A 19,265-nucleotide genomic window follows, 5' to 3' on the forward strand; every position below is an offset into this window, starting at 1 on the left:
GGTAGGCAATTGGGGAAGTCGGAGGTTGATTTGAAGGGACTGGTACTTTCTGCTCTATAGCATCTGTGAGGTTAAACTTTGACTTGGCTCCTGCCCAGAGCTCATGTTCTACACTGTTTTTTCTGATTGAAAGGGCTCTGGATTCCTCTCCTTTTGAACTTTTGGAGTATTTCCTTCAATAGCATACTCTAAGGGGCCTATTTGTCTCAGCCATCCACTCTGTAGTGCTGGAATATTTTACAGACTGGTTAGCCAAGTTACTCTGTTCTTCCCATCAGTTCCCTTGGGCAAGTCGTGAGCCAGGTTATTGCTCTTCCTTCTTCCTGTCGCAACCGATCAGGGCTATTTTTCCCTGTCTATGCACAGGATGAGAGCCTTCTCCCTGTTTGGGCGACAGGGTATAATCCTGGTATTTGTCAAGTATGGGTTTGCTTGGAAGCATTTAAGCAGACTGTGTGTACTGTCATGTAATGGCTCAAGTATGTGAATTTTTCAGCCTTGCTACTGTCTGTGTTCTAGTTTAGCCTCTTAGGTGGAGATGGTGCATAAAGTGGAGTTGAAATTTGGTTCATAGGTGTTCTCCTCTGTATCCCTAGGTTGATTCTCTGTTGTGTTCCACTGTATTGCAAATTTCACACGTACTTGTAATTATATGATATTTCATGGAGAGTCTGCATGTCCAGTGTGTGGCATTGGCTTGGGACATCCTCACACTGTAAAGGAGGAGACCAGGGATTGGCCCTAGGATATAATTTCGTATTTACTGGTAATCTTAAATACTACTGGAACCATCTTCCTTGGCCTATTCCTTAAATACCCTTCCCTCGTTCCCAGTGAGTATTGTCTTCCATCCAGAACTTTGGGCTTTGACCTGGTTTCAATGCCCAGGGTTGCGGGTTTGGCTGTTTGTTTTCCACCAATCATTGCACTTGGTTTCTTCTCATCACTATCCACATTGTAATGTCCTGATTACTTACCAGTAATTTCACTACAGTTAGTCTAAGGTCTTAGGAGTGGTAGAAATCGTGTTCATGTGACTTACTGCCCTATGTAGAGGTCCTCGGCTCTCAAATTGGACTCTCTTTACAGAGAAGGGAGCTACTTCCACAGTGGATCGGTTTAAAGCACTGAAGGGATGCTGCGTAGGTGCAGGGAGTTTTCCCCCTGCTAATGGGAGCCTATCTGCATTTTCTCTGCCTGTGTCTGCTATGCTGGACACTGGCAAGGAAAATGAGTGACACTAGTACCACCCTGGTTCCCCCCTCAGGAGGGTGATACAGCCCTCACTGTGATCTGGTGGTCCCTTGATGGTTGGGCCAACAGTCCAGTGGTTTACACCTTCAGAAGCTCTGCTGATATCAACCTTGTTCTTACGACAACTCTTACTAGAGAGGAAAAGCATGGAATTGGTGGGGTGGGAGCATTGCTGCAAATTGGTCAAAGCTCTAAACGAGGTATTCATTGTTACTGTCCTTGGACTTTCCCCCCTGGATGTCTCTGGTTAAAATATCAGGCATTCAAGCTGTATCCAGTAATGCTGTATGTGATATTTGGTGAGTATTAGGTGCAATATTCCTAAACTAGAAAGAGAGAAGCTTGTTTTGGAAATAAATTAATTAATTAAACACTTTGGAAAACATTTTTATGAGAGGTTGTGTGGCAAAAACCCTTCTGAATAGACTTGAGGCTATGAGAAGGAAAGTGTGGTCTTCAAGTTATGAAGATTACCTGTCAGTATTAGATTTTTTTTAATGTCAATCATCAGCATGTAAACATATGTTCCTCTTGTGCTTAGATAAGACAAGGAAGAGGATTTGTGAATTGGGTTGCTAACGGGCAGCTCCTTAAACAGCAAAGTATTTTACTAAGCCAGTGATACTCAAAGTACCGCCCTTCCGACCTTTACATGCGGGCTCATGGCCAACAGCAGCACTGTGCTGCTGTTTATTTGACTGGGCACTAACATTCAGAACAATAATAAACTAACAAGCAAGCTGTTACAAAGATGAATGCTGCGTAGACCAGGTGATGTAGATAAGTTCTCAGCTTTATTCACAGGATCACTTCTTTGTTACAGGTATAAGATATCACAAGTAAGATCCATTTAAGTGCCCCACCAGGATCAGGCTCTTCACTGCTCAGCCCATCCACACCAACTGATTCACCCTTCCAATCCAAACACAATCAACATTCCATCTGACCTCATCATAGGCTGAGCAGCAAAGGAGAGAACCTCTGTAGGGAGAGTGCATAAAGTAAAAGGTACGTAAAACACATCTCCCCCTTTATAATGATGGAAAACAATCAACATGTGTGAAGTTGATAAAACACACGTTCCAACAAAGGAGGATGCAATAATAACAAAATTATACATCACCCCCTTGCTATAATGATCATAACAACAAATGCATGGAAGTTGTCAAACATACAAATGAGGGCAAAGGAGAATGAATGAAATAACTAAGATGCTACACCCATCTCCCCTTCATAATGATCATAAACAACAAGAATGCAAGATAAATAAAAACATCCTTCAAAACCAATGGATACTATCTACATAACTCACGCCCCAAACTGCGGGCACAATAATGAGTAGCCAATGCACCACAAACTAAGGAACAAAACTGTGGCAGAACAGGGATCTACAACCCTCAACTACACAAACCAATGACAGAACAGGTCCACCCCAAAGAAATGGAATAAGACACTGCCCAAACCAAGACAGGGTAATAAAACCCCCAAAACACTCTAAAATCCAATATGGGTATCCCTTAACCCAAAGCAAACATATTATGGGTCTGCTTAAACCCAAGCAATACTATAATGGGAGAAAAGCAAACATATTATGAGTCTGCCAAACCTAAAGCAAATACATTAAGAAAATCTCCCAAACCCAACGTGCACAACGAAACTGCACAGTCTAAACACCTACTTGAGGCATTAACCTCATACAGGGTAACAACAAAACCAAAAAAAGGAAGCAACAAAAGAGGTAAACTTCCCTCGTGCGTACCCATAACACACAGTCCGAAAAAATACTAAGCGTGCATATCCTTAACGCACAGTCCAATACATACTGCACAAAAACCAGCCTCATAATAAAAGAAAACAATTTGCAAAATGAGGTACACAACACCACAATTAAATGAGAGAACAATACTCTCAAACTCATGTCACCCACAACCTAGAAAAGCGGCAGGACTGGGGACACAACATACTCCCCCTACTTCATACAGAAACAAGACTAGGAAAACAGTGTACTACTCTTTCTGCATACACCAATACACCAACCAAAACTTAAAATGAAACATCTACAGCACATAATGCAGGACTACTGATACTACACAACACACTTCCCCTTTTCCATACATAAACAACACTACAGATAAAACATACTCCTATCAGTGTACAAAAACAGGACCATATACAACATTCACTCATCCAGAAGCGTTATCTTATCAACCAGTTAAAGACAAAAAAGAGTACAGTTTATAGGCATAGAAAAGAATGTTATCATATCCAGAGTACAGCATGAAAACAATAAATGTAATACAGTTTAAAAAAAAATGCAATCCACAGAAAAGTTATACTAAAATATCTGGTTGACAAGGAGTGAAAACCTTGTAGAGTCATGTTTGTAGAGCTTCAGAAAATCTTGATGATCAATTCTCCATCCCAAAGTGAAATAATCATTCCCTACCAAGCTGAAATATCGATGTGCCACAAAACCACTAGATGGCACTGTTGATCCGTTTCCAAAATAACCAATGTTGCTCCAACGAAACTCCGAATGAGTTCTGCCACGCACGCACACAAAGCCCTCGACGAACTTGGACCTGACTGCCTCAACACGCGCCTTTCCTTCTACACTCCCACCCGCCAACTGCGTTCGTCCAACCAAGCCCTCGCCGCTGTTCCCCGCATCCACAAAGCCACCATGGGGGGAAGATCCTTCTCCTACTTAGCGGCCAAAACCTGGAATTCCCTTCCCATCCACCTCCGCCTTACCCAAAACCACCTAGCCTTCAGAAAACAGCTTAAAACCTGGATATTCGATAAGTAAACCCCCCCCCCCCTGCTCCCCAAGCGCCTTGAGACCCTCTGGGTATGTAGTGCACTATATAAATTTTAACTTGAACTTGAACTTGCCATATCGCTGCTGCTGGAAAGATACCACCGAAAAACTTGAGGAAACGAAAATGTCCCGGAGAATACCGTAGCCATAGCGCATCACCGAAAAAATCCAATCTAAAAAGGAGGCACGTAAGTGACGGCGCGTCGGGTGGTTCTCGGCGTATTATCGCATGTAGATTACGTAGCAAAGCGCACTGCCTAGCGCTCAGTCTTGAATGTCTCGAGGATCCATGGAGAGACAGGTTAGTGCGCACGCTATGCACTTCAATTCAAAACGGTTAACCGTCACCGTAACAAAATTGAGAAAGGTATTCAAAGTCACAGAGTGTGAAATAACAAAAAGTACATTGAAATATGTCAGGCACTGCAAATCAAACACTTGAGAAGTTTTACTTTTCCTTCCGACTTGGACAGAAAGTCAAATAGTCAATTGTGCCTTCAAATCAACAGGCGATGCAACCCAACACTTGACTCTTTTTACTTTTTTCTTTTCCGATTTGAACAGAGTCAAATAGTCAATATTTCACTTTCCAAGATTAACACAGTGAATCAGATACCGGACGCGAACCGCTTGCAGATCCGATACAGTGAGGCAGGCCAGAAATGAAAACCACACGCTCTTTTCTATTGTGTACTGGGCTCAAATTTTCACGTCGCTCCCTTTCCTCTGGAGCAGCAGGGAGCACACTCTCAGCATTAAACACAGCAACCTCTCTCGAAACAGCTTGTAGTAAATTATAGCAGACCAATGTTGTTAAATAAAGTCAGTGAAACACAAACTGGCACTTAAAGAAAAGGGCGACCGATGACAGGGTCACTGGTGGGGCATTTGGGTGCCTAGTTTCTTCAAATCTGCAAGTTGTAATTCACTTACTTGAAGTTCCTTTAGTTCTTATATTCTTCTAAATCCAAAAGTCAATTTCAGTAGCACGCATGTTCTTTAAATTGTCGCCAGTGTTACAAAGATAAATGCTGCGTAGACCAGGTGATGTAGATAAGTTCTCAGCTTTATTCACAGTATCACTTCTTTGTTACAGGTATAAGATATCACAAGTAAGATCCATTTACGTGCCCCACCAGGAGCAGGCTCTTCACTGCTCAGCCCATCCACACCAACTGATTCATTCTTCCAATCCAAACACAATCAACATTCCGTCTGACCTCATCATAGGCTGAGCAGCAAAGGAGAGAACCTCTTTAGGGAGAGTGCATAAAGTAAAAGGTACATTACGACACAAGCATTTATTGAAAGGTTAACTGAAGTTAAAGAAAGGATGTTAGTGAGGTGTCCTGCTGTCCTGCTCCACCTAACCTCAGGAACACCTTTATTTTTAAAGACATCTTGTATAAATATGATAAAGACTCTTTAAAATTTATAAAAGTGTATTTCATTAACCCCTTCGGCGCTGAACGTAACGTGCCCTATGCTGATGACGAGCTGGGCTCGTCATGTAACGCGGGTTTTTCAAAATCGCAGCGCGCAGCGGGAAAACCGCTAGCGCGCATGCGGTTAATATGCAGGAGCGTTTCACCCTAGTACATCAGATCATATCACTGCATTGCGAGCCATTTTTTTTTAAAGCAAATGTTTTCAAAATTAATTTAGAAACATTTCAGTTTTCCCCACCCTGACAACAATGCCATAGTATATTAAGAGGCAAATCAGTTGTCATGGGCACCCTGTGGGTGACCTGGGTTACTAATAATCATAGTTTATTATATCTTCTACAAGAGACAGTTTTGCACAGTGCTCATCCTCAACTCATTTATTTCAATTTCCATTTATATGTGATCATGAGGAAAAATTAGACAAAGTTAAAAAAACAATTGCATAGGATCACACAATTTGGTAAAGTGAGAAAGCCAGGATTGATCCCAGTTTTTTGGTTTCACATTCCCTTTGCCCAGCTTACACCCCCCTAAACATCCCGGCCCCTACAGCCAACCTGCTGGTAGACAGACCACAGGCCAACATTTGTTGCCCCTGGTAAACTGTTTGCTTGTACCCATGCCCTAAACTCAAGTGATGATAATAATAAAAAGACTATGACGAGGCATTGCCCAAACAATTTGCCTCAAAATGAGAGTGTTTTTATTGGATGATTATTAGGGGATGACAAAACTTAGTGCTGCCTACAGTGGATTCAGGAGAGCCGAGTTCCAATCTTGGTTTACAAATAAAACTTATGGTTTGTACTTTTGTTCCCCCACGCCCAGGAAAATCATCTCAAATAAGGAATCTGGTCCATTTCATTGTAATCTTTGTAATGTATGAGAATTGTTCAGTCGACACCAAATCTATGCGAGTTAAAAAAAAATCTATTTCATACTAGCCACCTGAACTATTTGGATTTCCTGAACATTTGCTATAGTGTTCTAACTACCAATGAAACTGGTTGAGGTCTCTGTGAATGTTAGCAGAGGGCAAGACATGGCCTAGTTAAAAGAAAAATAAGTGATGTGTAAGGCCACTCAACATAGCGTTTATTGTAAACAGTTTCTGAATTCAGGCTCAGCTGGAGCATCTGTAACTTAACATAGAATTTGTTTGACAAATGCAATGATGTAAATTCACATTCTTTATGTGGACGCTAGAAACAGACAGTTTCCTTCATCAAGCAATAGTCTGATCATGGTCACTTTCGGCATCACACCAACAAAATGGAAATATACCACAACATGGCTGCAACCAGGGCTTCCACATAGCATTATACATAGAGAGCTGCTGAGGAACAGGCATTATGGTCTTCTGATGGTCCGCTACGGCCTCGTCAATTCTTGTTATTAGCTCGAGGAAACGAGGCTCAGTATCTCCAGAAATGGGTTTAGCCTCAGAGGGATCTTTGGACAGGTCATAGAGCAATGGAGGGTAGTGATGGGCTACTAAGGGCCCATCACATTGGCACAACATTACATCAAAACAGCCAATGCCCCCTTCTGGGTGAAATATTGGAGTGATATAATGAGCCTTCCATATTGCACCACCTGTGGTAAAAAATAGAGATATTCAATCTTTTAAAAATGGTATTCATCCGTAACTCACAAGATAACCATTACAAAGCAAGATGGTGAATACATAGGTTAAAATGGCACGCTTCAGACTATTCATCATCATATTAATACTTTCATTTGGTTTATTTGAAAATTAACCACACAGAAGCAATAAATATACAATCACATCAATACATAACATCTAACAATGCCAAATACACTGATTAAGGCCACTAGAAGAATATCATTCAAAATAATGAATACAACAATCCAAATTAGGAGAGGTAACAATTCATTTATAATTTGAATTTAATGGGCTCTTTCAGAAAGCCAGCCACAGAAAAGCAAATATGCTCTGTAGATAATTGTTGAAATGATAAGGCTGGTCTTAATTGAAATGTAAACACCTTAAATGTAGAAATACAAATCTGGCCCTCAAAGGAGCACATCATCTACAAAACGAAATGTAAAGTGCATAATGTCCAGTGCCGAGGTTGAATCACTCCCACAAGATGGCAGTCTCTCAACCTTATGCCATCGATGTATGATGTTACCACGTGATCAAAATGATTGTGGTACATTACATCGCTGCTTTTACAACGCAAGTCATTACCATGACTTGCGCTGTAGGGTGCTGGACTTAGGAATAGTATGATTTACTATTCCAACTCCATCCTACATACAGTAGGGAAGGTATTGGAATAGTAAATCACATTATTCCTTAGTAGAGAGCGCCCTCCAGTGCAAGTCGTGGTAACAACTTTTTTTGTAAAAGCAGTTATGTGAATGTACTGCGGTATTTTGACCACGTTGTTAAGGTCGTTTCCCATGCCATCTTCTCGGCACCGCAAGCAAGCAGTATAACACGCTTAACCTAAATCTAGGCAAGAGATATTGAGCACCGTGACCAGATATGGCTCCTTCTATGGGGTAGATTTCACAAAAAGCATGAGCAGTAGGTTTAACTAATTGCTTCAGCTCCCTCATGTCTTTCCTGTAAGCATAACAAATAAATTAAGTTAATTTCTAATGTGCTCTAGTAATACTATTGGTTTTATTATATAGACGTGGTCTCCCAAGTGCACAAAACCATGATTTGACATCTATTTAATCCTGTGACCCGCATCCGACTGAAAGCAGCCTCTTCTAATAATCTTATTAATGGATGATCCACTCGGTACCCAACAGATAACCATCCAGAAGGGGACGAGTACACTGGAAATACATCTCATCCAGAGTCCCAAGGCAGTTATATTACCCAGAGTGATCTGGGGAGAGTCAGGAGACGCCTAAAGAAAACGGAGTTCTCCACTATTTGTGAAATAGATGGATCCTCATATCCCCAAATGTTGCTCCCATAAGCAGCGGCAGAAAGTCACTATACTTGATCAATTGTAATCATGATGGGAAGTGGCTTATTACTCAGCCTGGCGGTGAAATTGCAAACTGCTGAGATGGCACTAATCAGTGAGAATTTAATGGACCATGATCAGTCTATTGCTTTTAAACAGACATGTGCATTTAGGCCTCAATTCTAATGCAACATGGTTGATGGTTCAGCTATTGAGGAGATTGACCCTGGTTCGTCCCCTCAGCCGTCACCTACCCAGCCGGACATTGAGCACAGTTTCTCTCCGTCTCCCTGTTTCTGTCATCCCTCCCCCTCCCATAACAATTCTCTGTAACTCTGCCCTGCTATGGCTCCTTCCTCCCCTCCTTTCCTACGAATTCTCGCAACTTCTTTTTTGTTTACCTACCTTACTACGCTATTGTAACTGATGTAATTTGTAACGCAATGATCCTCTGGTAAAGCGCTCTGATACCTCTGGGTCCAGCCAGCACTATACACAACTTTTTAGATGTACCTTGTAATGCAACGATCCTCTGGTAAAGCGCTCTTATACCTCCGGGTCTAGCCAGCGCTATATAAAACTTTTCAAATCAAATGAACTGAAAACTGTTTTTCCTGAACGCTGAGACCTTAGCAACATGGCTGATGCCCGGTGGAGTGGCGATTGGCCCTGGTTTCCCCCTCAACCGTCACCTACCCAGCCGGACATTGGGCACAGTTCTTCCTTGTCTCCTTGCTATGACTCGTTCCTTCCTTCTCTCCTACAAATTCTCGCAACATTATTTGTGTGTACTGTACCTTACTATGCTCTTGTAACTGATGTAATTTTTAACGCAACAATCCTAAATTTAAAGCGCTTTGATACCCTCTGGGGTCAAGTTTGAGCTATTGAAAACTTTATATAAATGAATAAATGAAGAAATCCTCTTATGAGATTAATCCCGCACTCGATATGTGCAACGTACTAGTGATTTTAGTCCTAGTAGTCTGAGAAAGTAACTAAAGAAAGTGATTCTTCCTTGCTGAAAACAGGTTCCTGAGACATTACCAACCTCCCCCAAAGCACCCCGGTTCTCACTTTGTTACAAGATCTGGGCAGGAAAGAGATAGCAGACTAAGCAAGTCTTCGTCCTATCTTGTATTGGCACAGATTATGGTGTACGGCAGAACTGTCAGCATATGCTGCTGGGCTCAGGGATGTAATCGCATCAGATCAGTTTAAAAAGATCAGCTGGCTGAGAGCGGTCAGAGTTTCTTTTGCCAGTATCGGCCTGTCAGAATTGTGGGAAAACCCATCATGTTGCAGATTCCCCCCGAAAGAGATCATAAAAGAAAGATATTGGGAAGTGGCATACCTCAATAAGCACAGAGAGAGCGACAGCTCATTATCTGGGGCTTTCCTAACAATAAAACCATGGCCTAGTCTGGAACAGTACTGGATGCTATTTCCAAACCTTTCGATTGGAAGTTGTACTTCCAATCAGGGGCGTCACTAGGGGGTGCGGGGGGTGCGGACCGCACCGGGTGTCCCCCCATCTGGGGTGACACCAATCTAGTTAGTTAAGGGCTGCTTTAGTGCAAGTGCACGGTGCGCTGTGCACAGTTGCGCACCTGCTTAAAACAAATTAAAAAACGGCTACTACTGCAGTCAGTGCAGCACTCATAGCAGCAGCACGTCGCCACGCACGCACCAGATGCATGTGATGATGCTGGTCACTGGTGCGATGCGTATGCGTGGCATACGCAGTTTGTGGGACCCAGGGCCGTCAATCTCTTTAGCGCTACCAATGACGGCCGTGGGACAGCCCCCGCGCGCGGGTGTGCGCTCCTGCTTTGATGCGTTAGCGCGGTCACACGCCCGCCAGGGAGGAGACGAGACCAACGGCAGCGCAGGGGAGTGCGTGTGTCGTGCTACTAGAATAAAGAAATAATTCAAACCGAGGACATCACACCACGGCACGGGCACCATCTTCTGTTCGTTGATATCGCGAGCACCGTCGTGGTCTGAGGTCTCTCCGCGGCACGTCTGTTTACTTTGAAGAGACTTTCTAATAGTTTGCCCATGCGTGTGCTTCATGGAGTTTGCGTCGGTGCCTTCTTGTTCTTCGCAGCTCGCGGCGCTTTATGTGTTTACAGTGCATGCCAAGGGAGCGCTTTGTTCGCTGCTACGAATGCGTGCATGCGCCCTGGAGCATTATGGTGCCAACTTTCTGAGGAGAGTAAGAACTTAGAAGGGTTAGGGAGCGTACAGTGGCTAGGAAACACTCTGCCCCAAGGAGAAGGCCCCACCCCCTGTCAGCAGAGGAACACATGGAAATGATAGTGCTGCCTGTGTACTCGTGAGAGGTATGAAGCGCTTTGTAAATTATATAGCGCAATTAGAAGGCGTATTAAGCTGGAGCACCGAATGCTGACAAATGCGTGCATTTCTGCAAACAAAATGTAATTGCCATAAGTCAAAATGGCATTTTTTTGGTAGTCCCCACACAAATGGCTCACACCTAATGATGATGTGTGCGTAAAATGCATTATATTTTTATGGTAATCATGTATAACTGTGTTGAGTTCCAATTTGTAATAATTCTACAACTGTGTAAAACTGAAGGAAGTAAAATAAAATATGTGTTCTAATTATCCTTAACTACGTTTTTCCTTATTTGTTTCTCTTAAATGCCAACCCTTCCTTCCTTTATACATTGAATGGTGTACTTTTTGTGCTTTATGAACACATTACAAAAAGTCTACACAGCTATGTAAGTGTGCCAAGGGCAATCTGTGCCTTTGCATCGGATCCCATTCAGGAGGCCACATGGCAAGCAGAGGCTAACTGGGCCTGAGATATGGGGGTGGGGTCTTTTGACTCTGATATCCCAGGGTGAGTCTGTTGGATTTAAAAATGGGCCAAAAACAACCCCTTCACCCTTAACTTTCAGTGGTGGCCATGGTGAGCAGTGACAGGCTTTTTAGGGAGGTAGTGTCCTGGTGCTCAAGATCAGAGTTTGCTTGTTTCCAGTCCATGGAAGACATGGCTTGGCAGTTCGGGCTGGACTGCTCCCATGAGGCACAGGGTCAGACTGATTTGCATATGGCCATGTCTGAACTGGGGTGGTGGAGTGAGCTAAAGTATGGCGATGGATTAAACCCAGGTCAGTTGACTGGGGGTGAGTGTTTGATTTGCTCAAACGCTCGGTCCATCATCCCCTTTGGTATTGCCAAGATCAGAGTTAAGCAATCAAACAGCAGCACAATAACAGATTGTCCAACCCAGTGCTTTACTATAGAAAAGAAAAGCACTTATTTACACATACCTAAAACGGAAGACTACTCACAAAATTCTATCAGACAAAGCTATGGGTCTTGTGCTAGGGCTACTGCAACTTTGGATGCGGCGTACCCCTTCCACCACCCCCTTTGGTATTGCTTTGTTCACCCTAAGTTGGCAGGAAATGCCCAGACGTGGGTCCCTTGCTCACTTTGCCACTGGACTCAAGCTAGCCTCCATCATCCCCTTTGGTATCGCCTTGTACCTCTTCCTTTTACACAGGTGTCCCTCCTCTGGTAAGGCTAGGACGGTTCCCTTTTGGGTTTGAGTGTCTACGCAGTACAAACCAAGGCTCAGGTGCTGATTGCTCCTGTTCATCATATCCAGCACTCAGTTTGGTACAACGCCACTTCAAAGTCTCACAAATTGCAGTACTCCCTTTTTAAAACACAGGCAGCAAGGAACCATCAGACCAGTACAAAGCATCTTCACTCTCTCCTTTTCTGGAATGACATGCACTGTTCACTGGAGCATCCTTTGTCAGTCCAGGCAGGTCCCTGGTAGAGATGACACAGGTGGCTGCAGCCTGAGGTCCTGTGGCATGGACACAGGTGTTTAGAGTCACAGGGGTTCCAGAGGATGTGTCAGATCCCACTCAGCTTCTGCCTTGCTTCCAGGTCATGTGGCAATAGGCTGCAGGTGGGCCACACCACCTAAAAGGTAGGATCGCAGCAGGACAATCGACAGTTGCTGGCACACTTCTTGATCATGGCATCAAGGGCCGCAATGGGCAAATTCTTCATCATTTGGCAGAGTAAGCTGCCGCTGCACTTTTTGGCACAACGGTGAGAACAGCCAACATTTGCTTTTCTTGGCACAGCGTCAAGCTCAGCTGCAAATCCAAAATTCCGGCCCATAACCCTAGTACCAGAGAGACTGGCACCCACCACTCCTGAAGCTAACAGATTACTCCTTTCCGTCTTTCTTCTCCTGGCTGCTCTGGGGGTCTCTCGCTTTCTGACTGTTAATAGACAGTCACGCCTACTGCTATGTTGAAAGACTCTTTTCCCATCGCAGCAGCCAGGGTAAATTTAGGCCCTTCAGGTCAGATGAACAGCTTCTTTCAGCAAGACAAAACGTTAGTTAATGTGCCCTCACCTCTGGGAAACCATCTGTCAGGCACACACCAGCTGTGATTACACAGCGCACCTTACAGTACTAGGCGGAGCGCTCCCTTCCTTGGTCACAGAGAACTTGGAACTGGAACAACAGGTGCGCAGGTGCCTCTCAATTATATTCAGCCAAAGCAGACAGGGAACATGGATCCACTGTCTACATTTTCAGAACTGGATTGTGGGGGGGTTCTTTTACAAGTATTCTTTCCATTTTGCACTCCAGATATATTCTTTGGGGCAGATTTATGATGACTGGCGCATCCCCAGGGATGCGCCAGTCATCCTGCGCCGCTGCTCCGCCACCCATGGTGCGCCGCATTTACAATGCGCGCACCATGGGGCAAAAACGGCACAGATGCATGACGCATCTGTGCCGTAAAGGTGGCGCATTGCTGGAGCTGCGTCGCAAGCGCGACGCAGCTCCAGCAAGGCTCGAGGGTGCTCCATTTCCACAATGCTGCGTCAAAACCTACGCCTGCTTCAAGCAGGCACAGGGTTTTGACGCAGCATTGTCCTGAAAGTGACTGAGTTAAATCTCATAGATTTCACTCAGCCACTTTTAGGAGGCGTTCCTGTGCAGGAACGCCCCCCCCTGCGCAGGAACGCCTCCTTATGGCGCAGGGCTTTACAACGTGACGCATCTCCTTGATGCGTCACGTTGTAAATAGGGCGCATTGTTTGCGCCGCCATTGCGTCAAATAAAGTGACGCACCGGCGGCGCAAGCCCTTCATAAATCTGCCCCTTTGTGTATATTGATGCACCTCACAGCAGGTTAGTCTCTAGACTAGAGTACACAGTCAAGTCAGTCAAAAAAAGTCTTTATTTCGATATTTCATCATAAAAGACATACTACACAATTCATCATTCATATACACTAATTCCCATATCCCATAAAAGTGGAAATAATGGACACTAATTCGAATATCCTTGCTGTGCAATATGCAATTGAAATATACTAGTGTGTACCATAAATAAAACAATAAATAAGTATACACTAAGATCAAGTTAAAAATTCTATTAGAAAAGCATGTACAAAGACTTGACACATGATAAAAACAGTAAAAACACTTGTAAAACAATGGGACGCTCCCCTATATCATCTGGCCTATGCCCATTCCAGTTCATAAGAAAGAAACCTCCATCAAGCTGGGGAGCCTTTTGTTTATTGGGAATTAGTATTCCTAGATCGTAGGTTCCAGGCCCAAATAATATATTTAGCAACCCCGGTTATCACCAATATAGAGGTGTCGGACTTCAGAATTCTACTTGCTATCAGCGCAGAGCGTGTTCCCAGTACCCTACAGACTGGGCGTAACCACTTCTGTCTAGGGGCAAGATACACGGGGCAAGCAAAAAGAAAATGGTCAACTGTTTCTACCTGCTCTGTACAAAAGGGGCAGTAACCACTGCCACTGTTGACCCAAGACATTGTCAAGCCACGTAGTGGTAGCGTGCCAACCCTAAACTGTCGGAAAAGCCTACGGTCCAGTGGCCTAGTAATTGTGTCCCAATAAACTTCGAGGAGACAGTCATCCTTAACTGACACAAAAGTTGCCGTAAGCAAACTACCGGTCAATGTGGCATGTTTTTGGAAACAGCCCCTTCCCAGTATAAATCTCTCATAAGCCTTTTCGAGGAAAAGATGGCTGTATCCGGGTTGGACCATAACTCCCCCATCCCCATACCGGTCAAAATTATTCTAAGGTCTTACAGCCAGGCAATACTGTGGGAGCCCCTAACGCCTTTAACTTCTAGCAGGGCTTTAGCATATAGGGACAGTTCGGGCGTGGTCCACAGGCGTCGCCAAAACGCCAGTGGTCTGTATCGCACAATGTCCTCAACAGGCTGACAACCTAAGTCATATAGAAGGGGAATACGTGGAGTTGACTGCGGTAGGCCCACAGCTGCCCTGAGGAATTTGTTTTGGGCCACCTTTAAGGTATCCAAGTTACTAAAACCCCAGAGCTCAGCGCCATACAACAAAGCTGGCACGATTTTGGAGCCATAAATCTTAATGAGGGGGGGTCATAGGTTTGGTTAGGGAGCACCTATGCTCTTTAAGAAGAGCTCCTCCTAATTGAGCATGCTTTAGGGTTAATAGATCTAACTGAGGTTTCCAGCCTAGATTATCACTGAAGGTGATGCCAAGGTAAGTAAAAACCGAAGTCTGCTCAAGGGTAGCACCTCCCATGGTAACCCTTGCTTTAATTGGTCTGTTCCCACGAAAGACCATAAATTTGGTCTTCCCCACATTTACCTCTAACTCATGTTCACGGCAGAACAACTCAAAGCGAGACAGAGCTAACTGAAGCCCCTGCCTCGTTTTGGATATTAAAAGCCTATCGTCCGCAAACATGAGTAAGGGGATTTTCATGCCAGCGAGGGACGGAGCATCAGTAGGGTGGTTAGAGAAGTAATTTATGACCCCATTAATAAACAGGGAAAAAAGGGTAGGGGCCAATACACACCCTTGTCTGACACCCTTGGAGACCTCGAATCTGTCAGTCACCTCCCCTGGCTTACCCCAGCGGACCTGGGCGTATGTATGAGCATGTAAATTAACCAGAAACCTCACCAGTTCCACAGGCATTCCCAGCTTTAGAAGGCACTCCCATAACTTTGCCCTTGGCACAAGGTCAAATGCAGACCTTAAGTCCACAAAGGCAGCGTAAATCGTGCCACCCCCAAGGAAAACTTCCTTCCAGTATAACATCACGAACCTAAAGGCTTGGTCTGGGGTCCCAATATGGGTCCGAAAACCCGCCTGTAATGGGGTTAAGATGTCAAAATCTGACATCCAGTTCTGGATACGTCCCAAGACTAGGCGGGCTATTATTTTTTGTACCGCATCTATAAGGCTGATCGGCCGATAGTTGGCCGGGGCTGAGCGGTCACCTTTCTTGTAAATCGGCAATATCTCAGCCCCGAGCCAAGAATCGGGGACCAGTGCACCATTAGAAACAGCGTTGGCTAAGGTGGTTAGATAGGGGACCCACAGATCTTGTTCCTGTTTAAAGAGGTCCGCAGGGATGCAGTCAGGGCCCGGGGCCTTACCACTCGGGATAGATTTCATAATAGACTTAACCTCCGAGTACACACAACAAAGGCAACAAGAGGAGCTTTCTGCACAGTCCAAAGCAAGGGGGGAAGGGGTGCGCCCCGTGCAGCATTAGTTGTGGGGGCGGCAGCCTCCCCCCACTCTCACCTGCCGTCTCGGTGTGGCAATCACCCCCCCTGCTTTTCAATTGCCCAAGAGGGGCAGCAAACGCAAAAAAATCCTGCCAGCACCCTACGCCTCCAGCTCTTTGGTGCGGCCGCAGTGGGGCAGCAAACAAGGGGACCGCCACAGGTGGCCAAAGTTCTTGCAATGTCACTGTTTCTGCACCTAGCATTCATCAGTCACACTGAATTGTCAACAGGGACAATCAAAAGCCTTGTCTCACCCCTTCAAATTTGGGACTCACTGACTTCTTCTTGCTGGGTCCGGACTCAGAGGCAGTCGGTGAGAGAGCAATAAAATCCAGTTAGCATTTATTTATAAATTAATATGAATCATGAACTAAGTTAAAAATGTGGAAGTGCAGTGGCACACAAATGAATCAGATTCAGTAAAAACACGGCCCTCTTTGGGTGGGTCTAGTGCACCTGGCTAAAGCTTTCTTCCTTCCTTGGGCAGTCACGATAGGCCCTGGGGACTGCGGTAATGGCATTTTGTTTGTTTTTTGATACTTGCACAAGTGCCACCATTACCTATGTAACGTTTGTTCTTGTGCTTGAGTGTCTACCATATATTGCAGTATTATACCTCTTCTATTTGTACTTTGTTTTCTCTCGAGCAGACTTCACTTTAAACTAGTTTTTCGGGATTAGACACCTGGTGCAGAGATCTTTGTGTACCCAACAAATTCCAAAGCATTGTAGCTGTAAGATAACTTTGGTGGTGAATACACTTGCTGGCGAGACCTGTGTGCAGTCTAGTTACAGGCTTGACTCATACAAAGTATAAAGAGTTAATGTCCCAGCTGCAAAGTGAATCATGCACCATGCAGGTCACAGATTTGTATTTTACGTAGGAAGCTCAGCGAGTTACTGCTTTCATTGCAGACATTCTTGAGTGAGATAGGTCTCAGGTTACCATCCTTGTAATATACCTTAATGAATTATGAACCATCTTTAAGGAATTGCATGCTAACTGCAAGGTATAAGTTTAGAAACAGTGCTTTTTGCTCAGTATTTCATTATTCACATTTTTTCACAAAAGTGTTCCTTTAGTAATAAAGATGCATTAGTAATTGCTTTTATGGGAGGTCCATGCGGTAAGTCGTGAGGGGGGTGACACCATGAGTTACCCGCACTGGGTGACACCAACTCTAGTGACGCCACTGCTTCCAATTCAGAGTGTGAACCCTACCAGTAAGAGAATATGCAGCTAAGTGGGCTAAGTTAGGAAACTGCAAGTGTCCATTCTGCAACGTAGTGGATGAGTTCTATGCCCACGTTTTGTTTGTCTGCCCTGCCTACACAGGTCCCAGGAAGGTGTGCCTGTCTCCAATTTGTAGAAACCTGGGCACCAGAACATGTAGTATTGCTTTAAGAATATAGTGTAGCGACACATCGCCATGTATCATAATAGCAGTAGCCAAGTTCCTTAGCTGATGTGGATAATTAGATCATGTACTGTAGATGTTATATGAAAACCTGCCAGGTTTCAATTATCTGTGTGTTACCGAAATATCTCTATGGCGTTGTTTGAACTTAAGATGTTTTAGCTATTTATTTATTATAGATCTTAATTAACTGTTGTGTCACGCTCCTTCTGAAAACGTTTGAAATGTTTTTAACTGGATCATGTGTTTTGTATGCAATTCTAAATTTTAACATTATGGATTAATGCATTTTAGCCTTTTTTAATGTGTGAAAAATCACTGTTTTATCTGTGACTGGCTTTTATGACAAAACTGTCTAATAAAGTTTTTTGGGATTGGATTGGATTCTTCCATGTGTGCCCTGAGTGTAAATAAAATGTCTGTGAATTGAGCCTGGTAGTAGGTGCCCCTCCTTTTTGCCTGTTTGCACACAGGCGGAGTTTTTTTTGTTTTGTTTTTTAAACAGCAATAGGTTATTCAAGCACATGTGCTTTGTTGGTCTCTGTGTACACCCATACAAGCTATACGTTTTTTCCCCCCACCACATTCTGGTTATGTATTGACGCAAACCCACATCATTATCCTATTGCAGCATGATCAAATAACGAAAAAACGGATATATGTACATTTTCTAAATACATTTTCTCATTATTTTATTGCATATGAAAGGCTGGCTTAGGGTACCTGTCTTTTGGTTGTGGTTATGACCCTTGGGCTATATGGAAACATACCACACTCACATATCATCCAAGCATCCTAAGGTTTCTAGAACTTGGTGCATTACCTTCCTCACTGATTTGTTGGCAAGGAGATTGCTGTGAAAATGAAATTATTTTTAGCATTTGTTTTCAATCGCTTTCTCAGCCAGTTTCCCTTCCACAGGAACACAACTTGCTAAGGCTTGACCCATATCTGCATTCCCCTTGATATCCAAGTGTGGAGGTACCATATAGACATACATTTTCAAAGCTGTGAGTCAATATCCAAACACGTGACACAAGGTAATGTGTCTGATGGAGAAGCTTTCATAGGCATTTCTGCAGTATTTGAGCCCATGGTCGCCCACCTACCCCAGATATTTGTCATAAAGTAGCTACAGAGGGAAATCTGGGATGAAGCAGCTTGTATGATCCTCAGCTCGTTTGATTAACAAGAATGCACTGAAAACGTCAAAGTTCAGGTACAAATATCATAAATTCCTCACATTCCAGTGACAGAAAATTGAAGAAATTCCAGCGAAAGTCCCACCATTCAATATTTCCACACTTCTGATAAAAACGTACCCCACATGTGTGTGGGCCTACGTCATGGGATAGGAATAGTCCAACAGCGTGAAGATACCATTGACAATGCACTGCATTCTTTGCTTTATGGAACGCCCACTAATGCATTTGAGGTATTTTATTAAATGATTTGATTGATTTTAATTATAGGTAGAGGGCTTTGATCTACAGCAAAATCGCATTGAATACATCAAACAGGGATACACCCCAATATAGGGAGTCGACCAAGTAGTTGTAGACAATGACTTTTAAACAATCACATGTATGAGGAAGCATCATGCCCTAGAGTTCCACCACTTACATTCCACTAGCCAAGACTGCACAAATGACCTCAGGCATTCCACTACGCAAGATCCAGTTGTTTCAATAGGTTTCACTACCACCTTTGAAAATGACATCACATGAAGGCAGACCTTAACCCC

General features: G+C 43.9%; 1 protein-coding gene across 3 annotated transcripts in view; it reads right to left on the reverse strand.

Annotated features, from left to right (window-relative positions):
- Positions 1 to 5,123: 5,123 nt before the first annotated feature.
- The window catches only part of LOC144772898 (arylsulfatase D-like), a 734,130-nt gene continuing 719,988 nt past the window's right edge, over positions 5,124 to 19,265 (reverse strand). For all 3 annotated transcript variants that reach the window (XM_078657571.1, XM_078657574.1, XM_078657572.1), the window contains one exon: positions 5,124 to 7,119. In XM_078657571.1, the coding sequence (XP_078513697.1) occupies positions 6,749 to 7,119 (371 nt within the window). In that variant the 3' untranslated portion in view covers positions 5,124 to 6,748. The remainder of the gene's footprint in view (positions 7,120 to 19,265) is intronic.

This window comes from Lissotriton helveticus, chromosome 8, assembly GCF_964261635.1.
Source record: "Lissotriton helveticus chromosome 8, aLisHel1.1, whole genome shotgun sequence".
Lineage (NCBI taxonomy): Eukaryota > Metazoa > Chordata > Amphibia > Caudata > Salamandridae > Lissotriton > Lissotriton helveticus.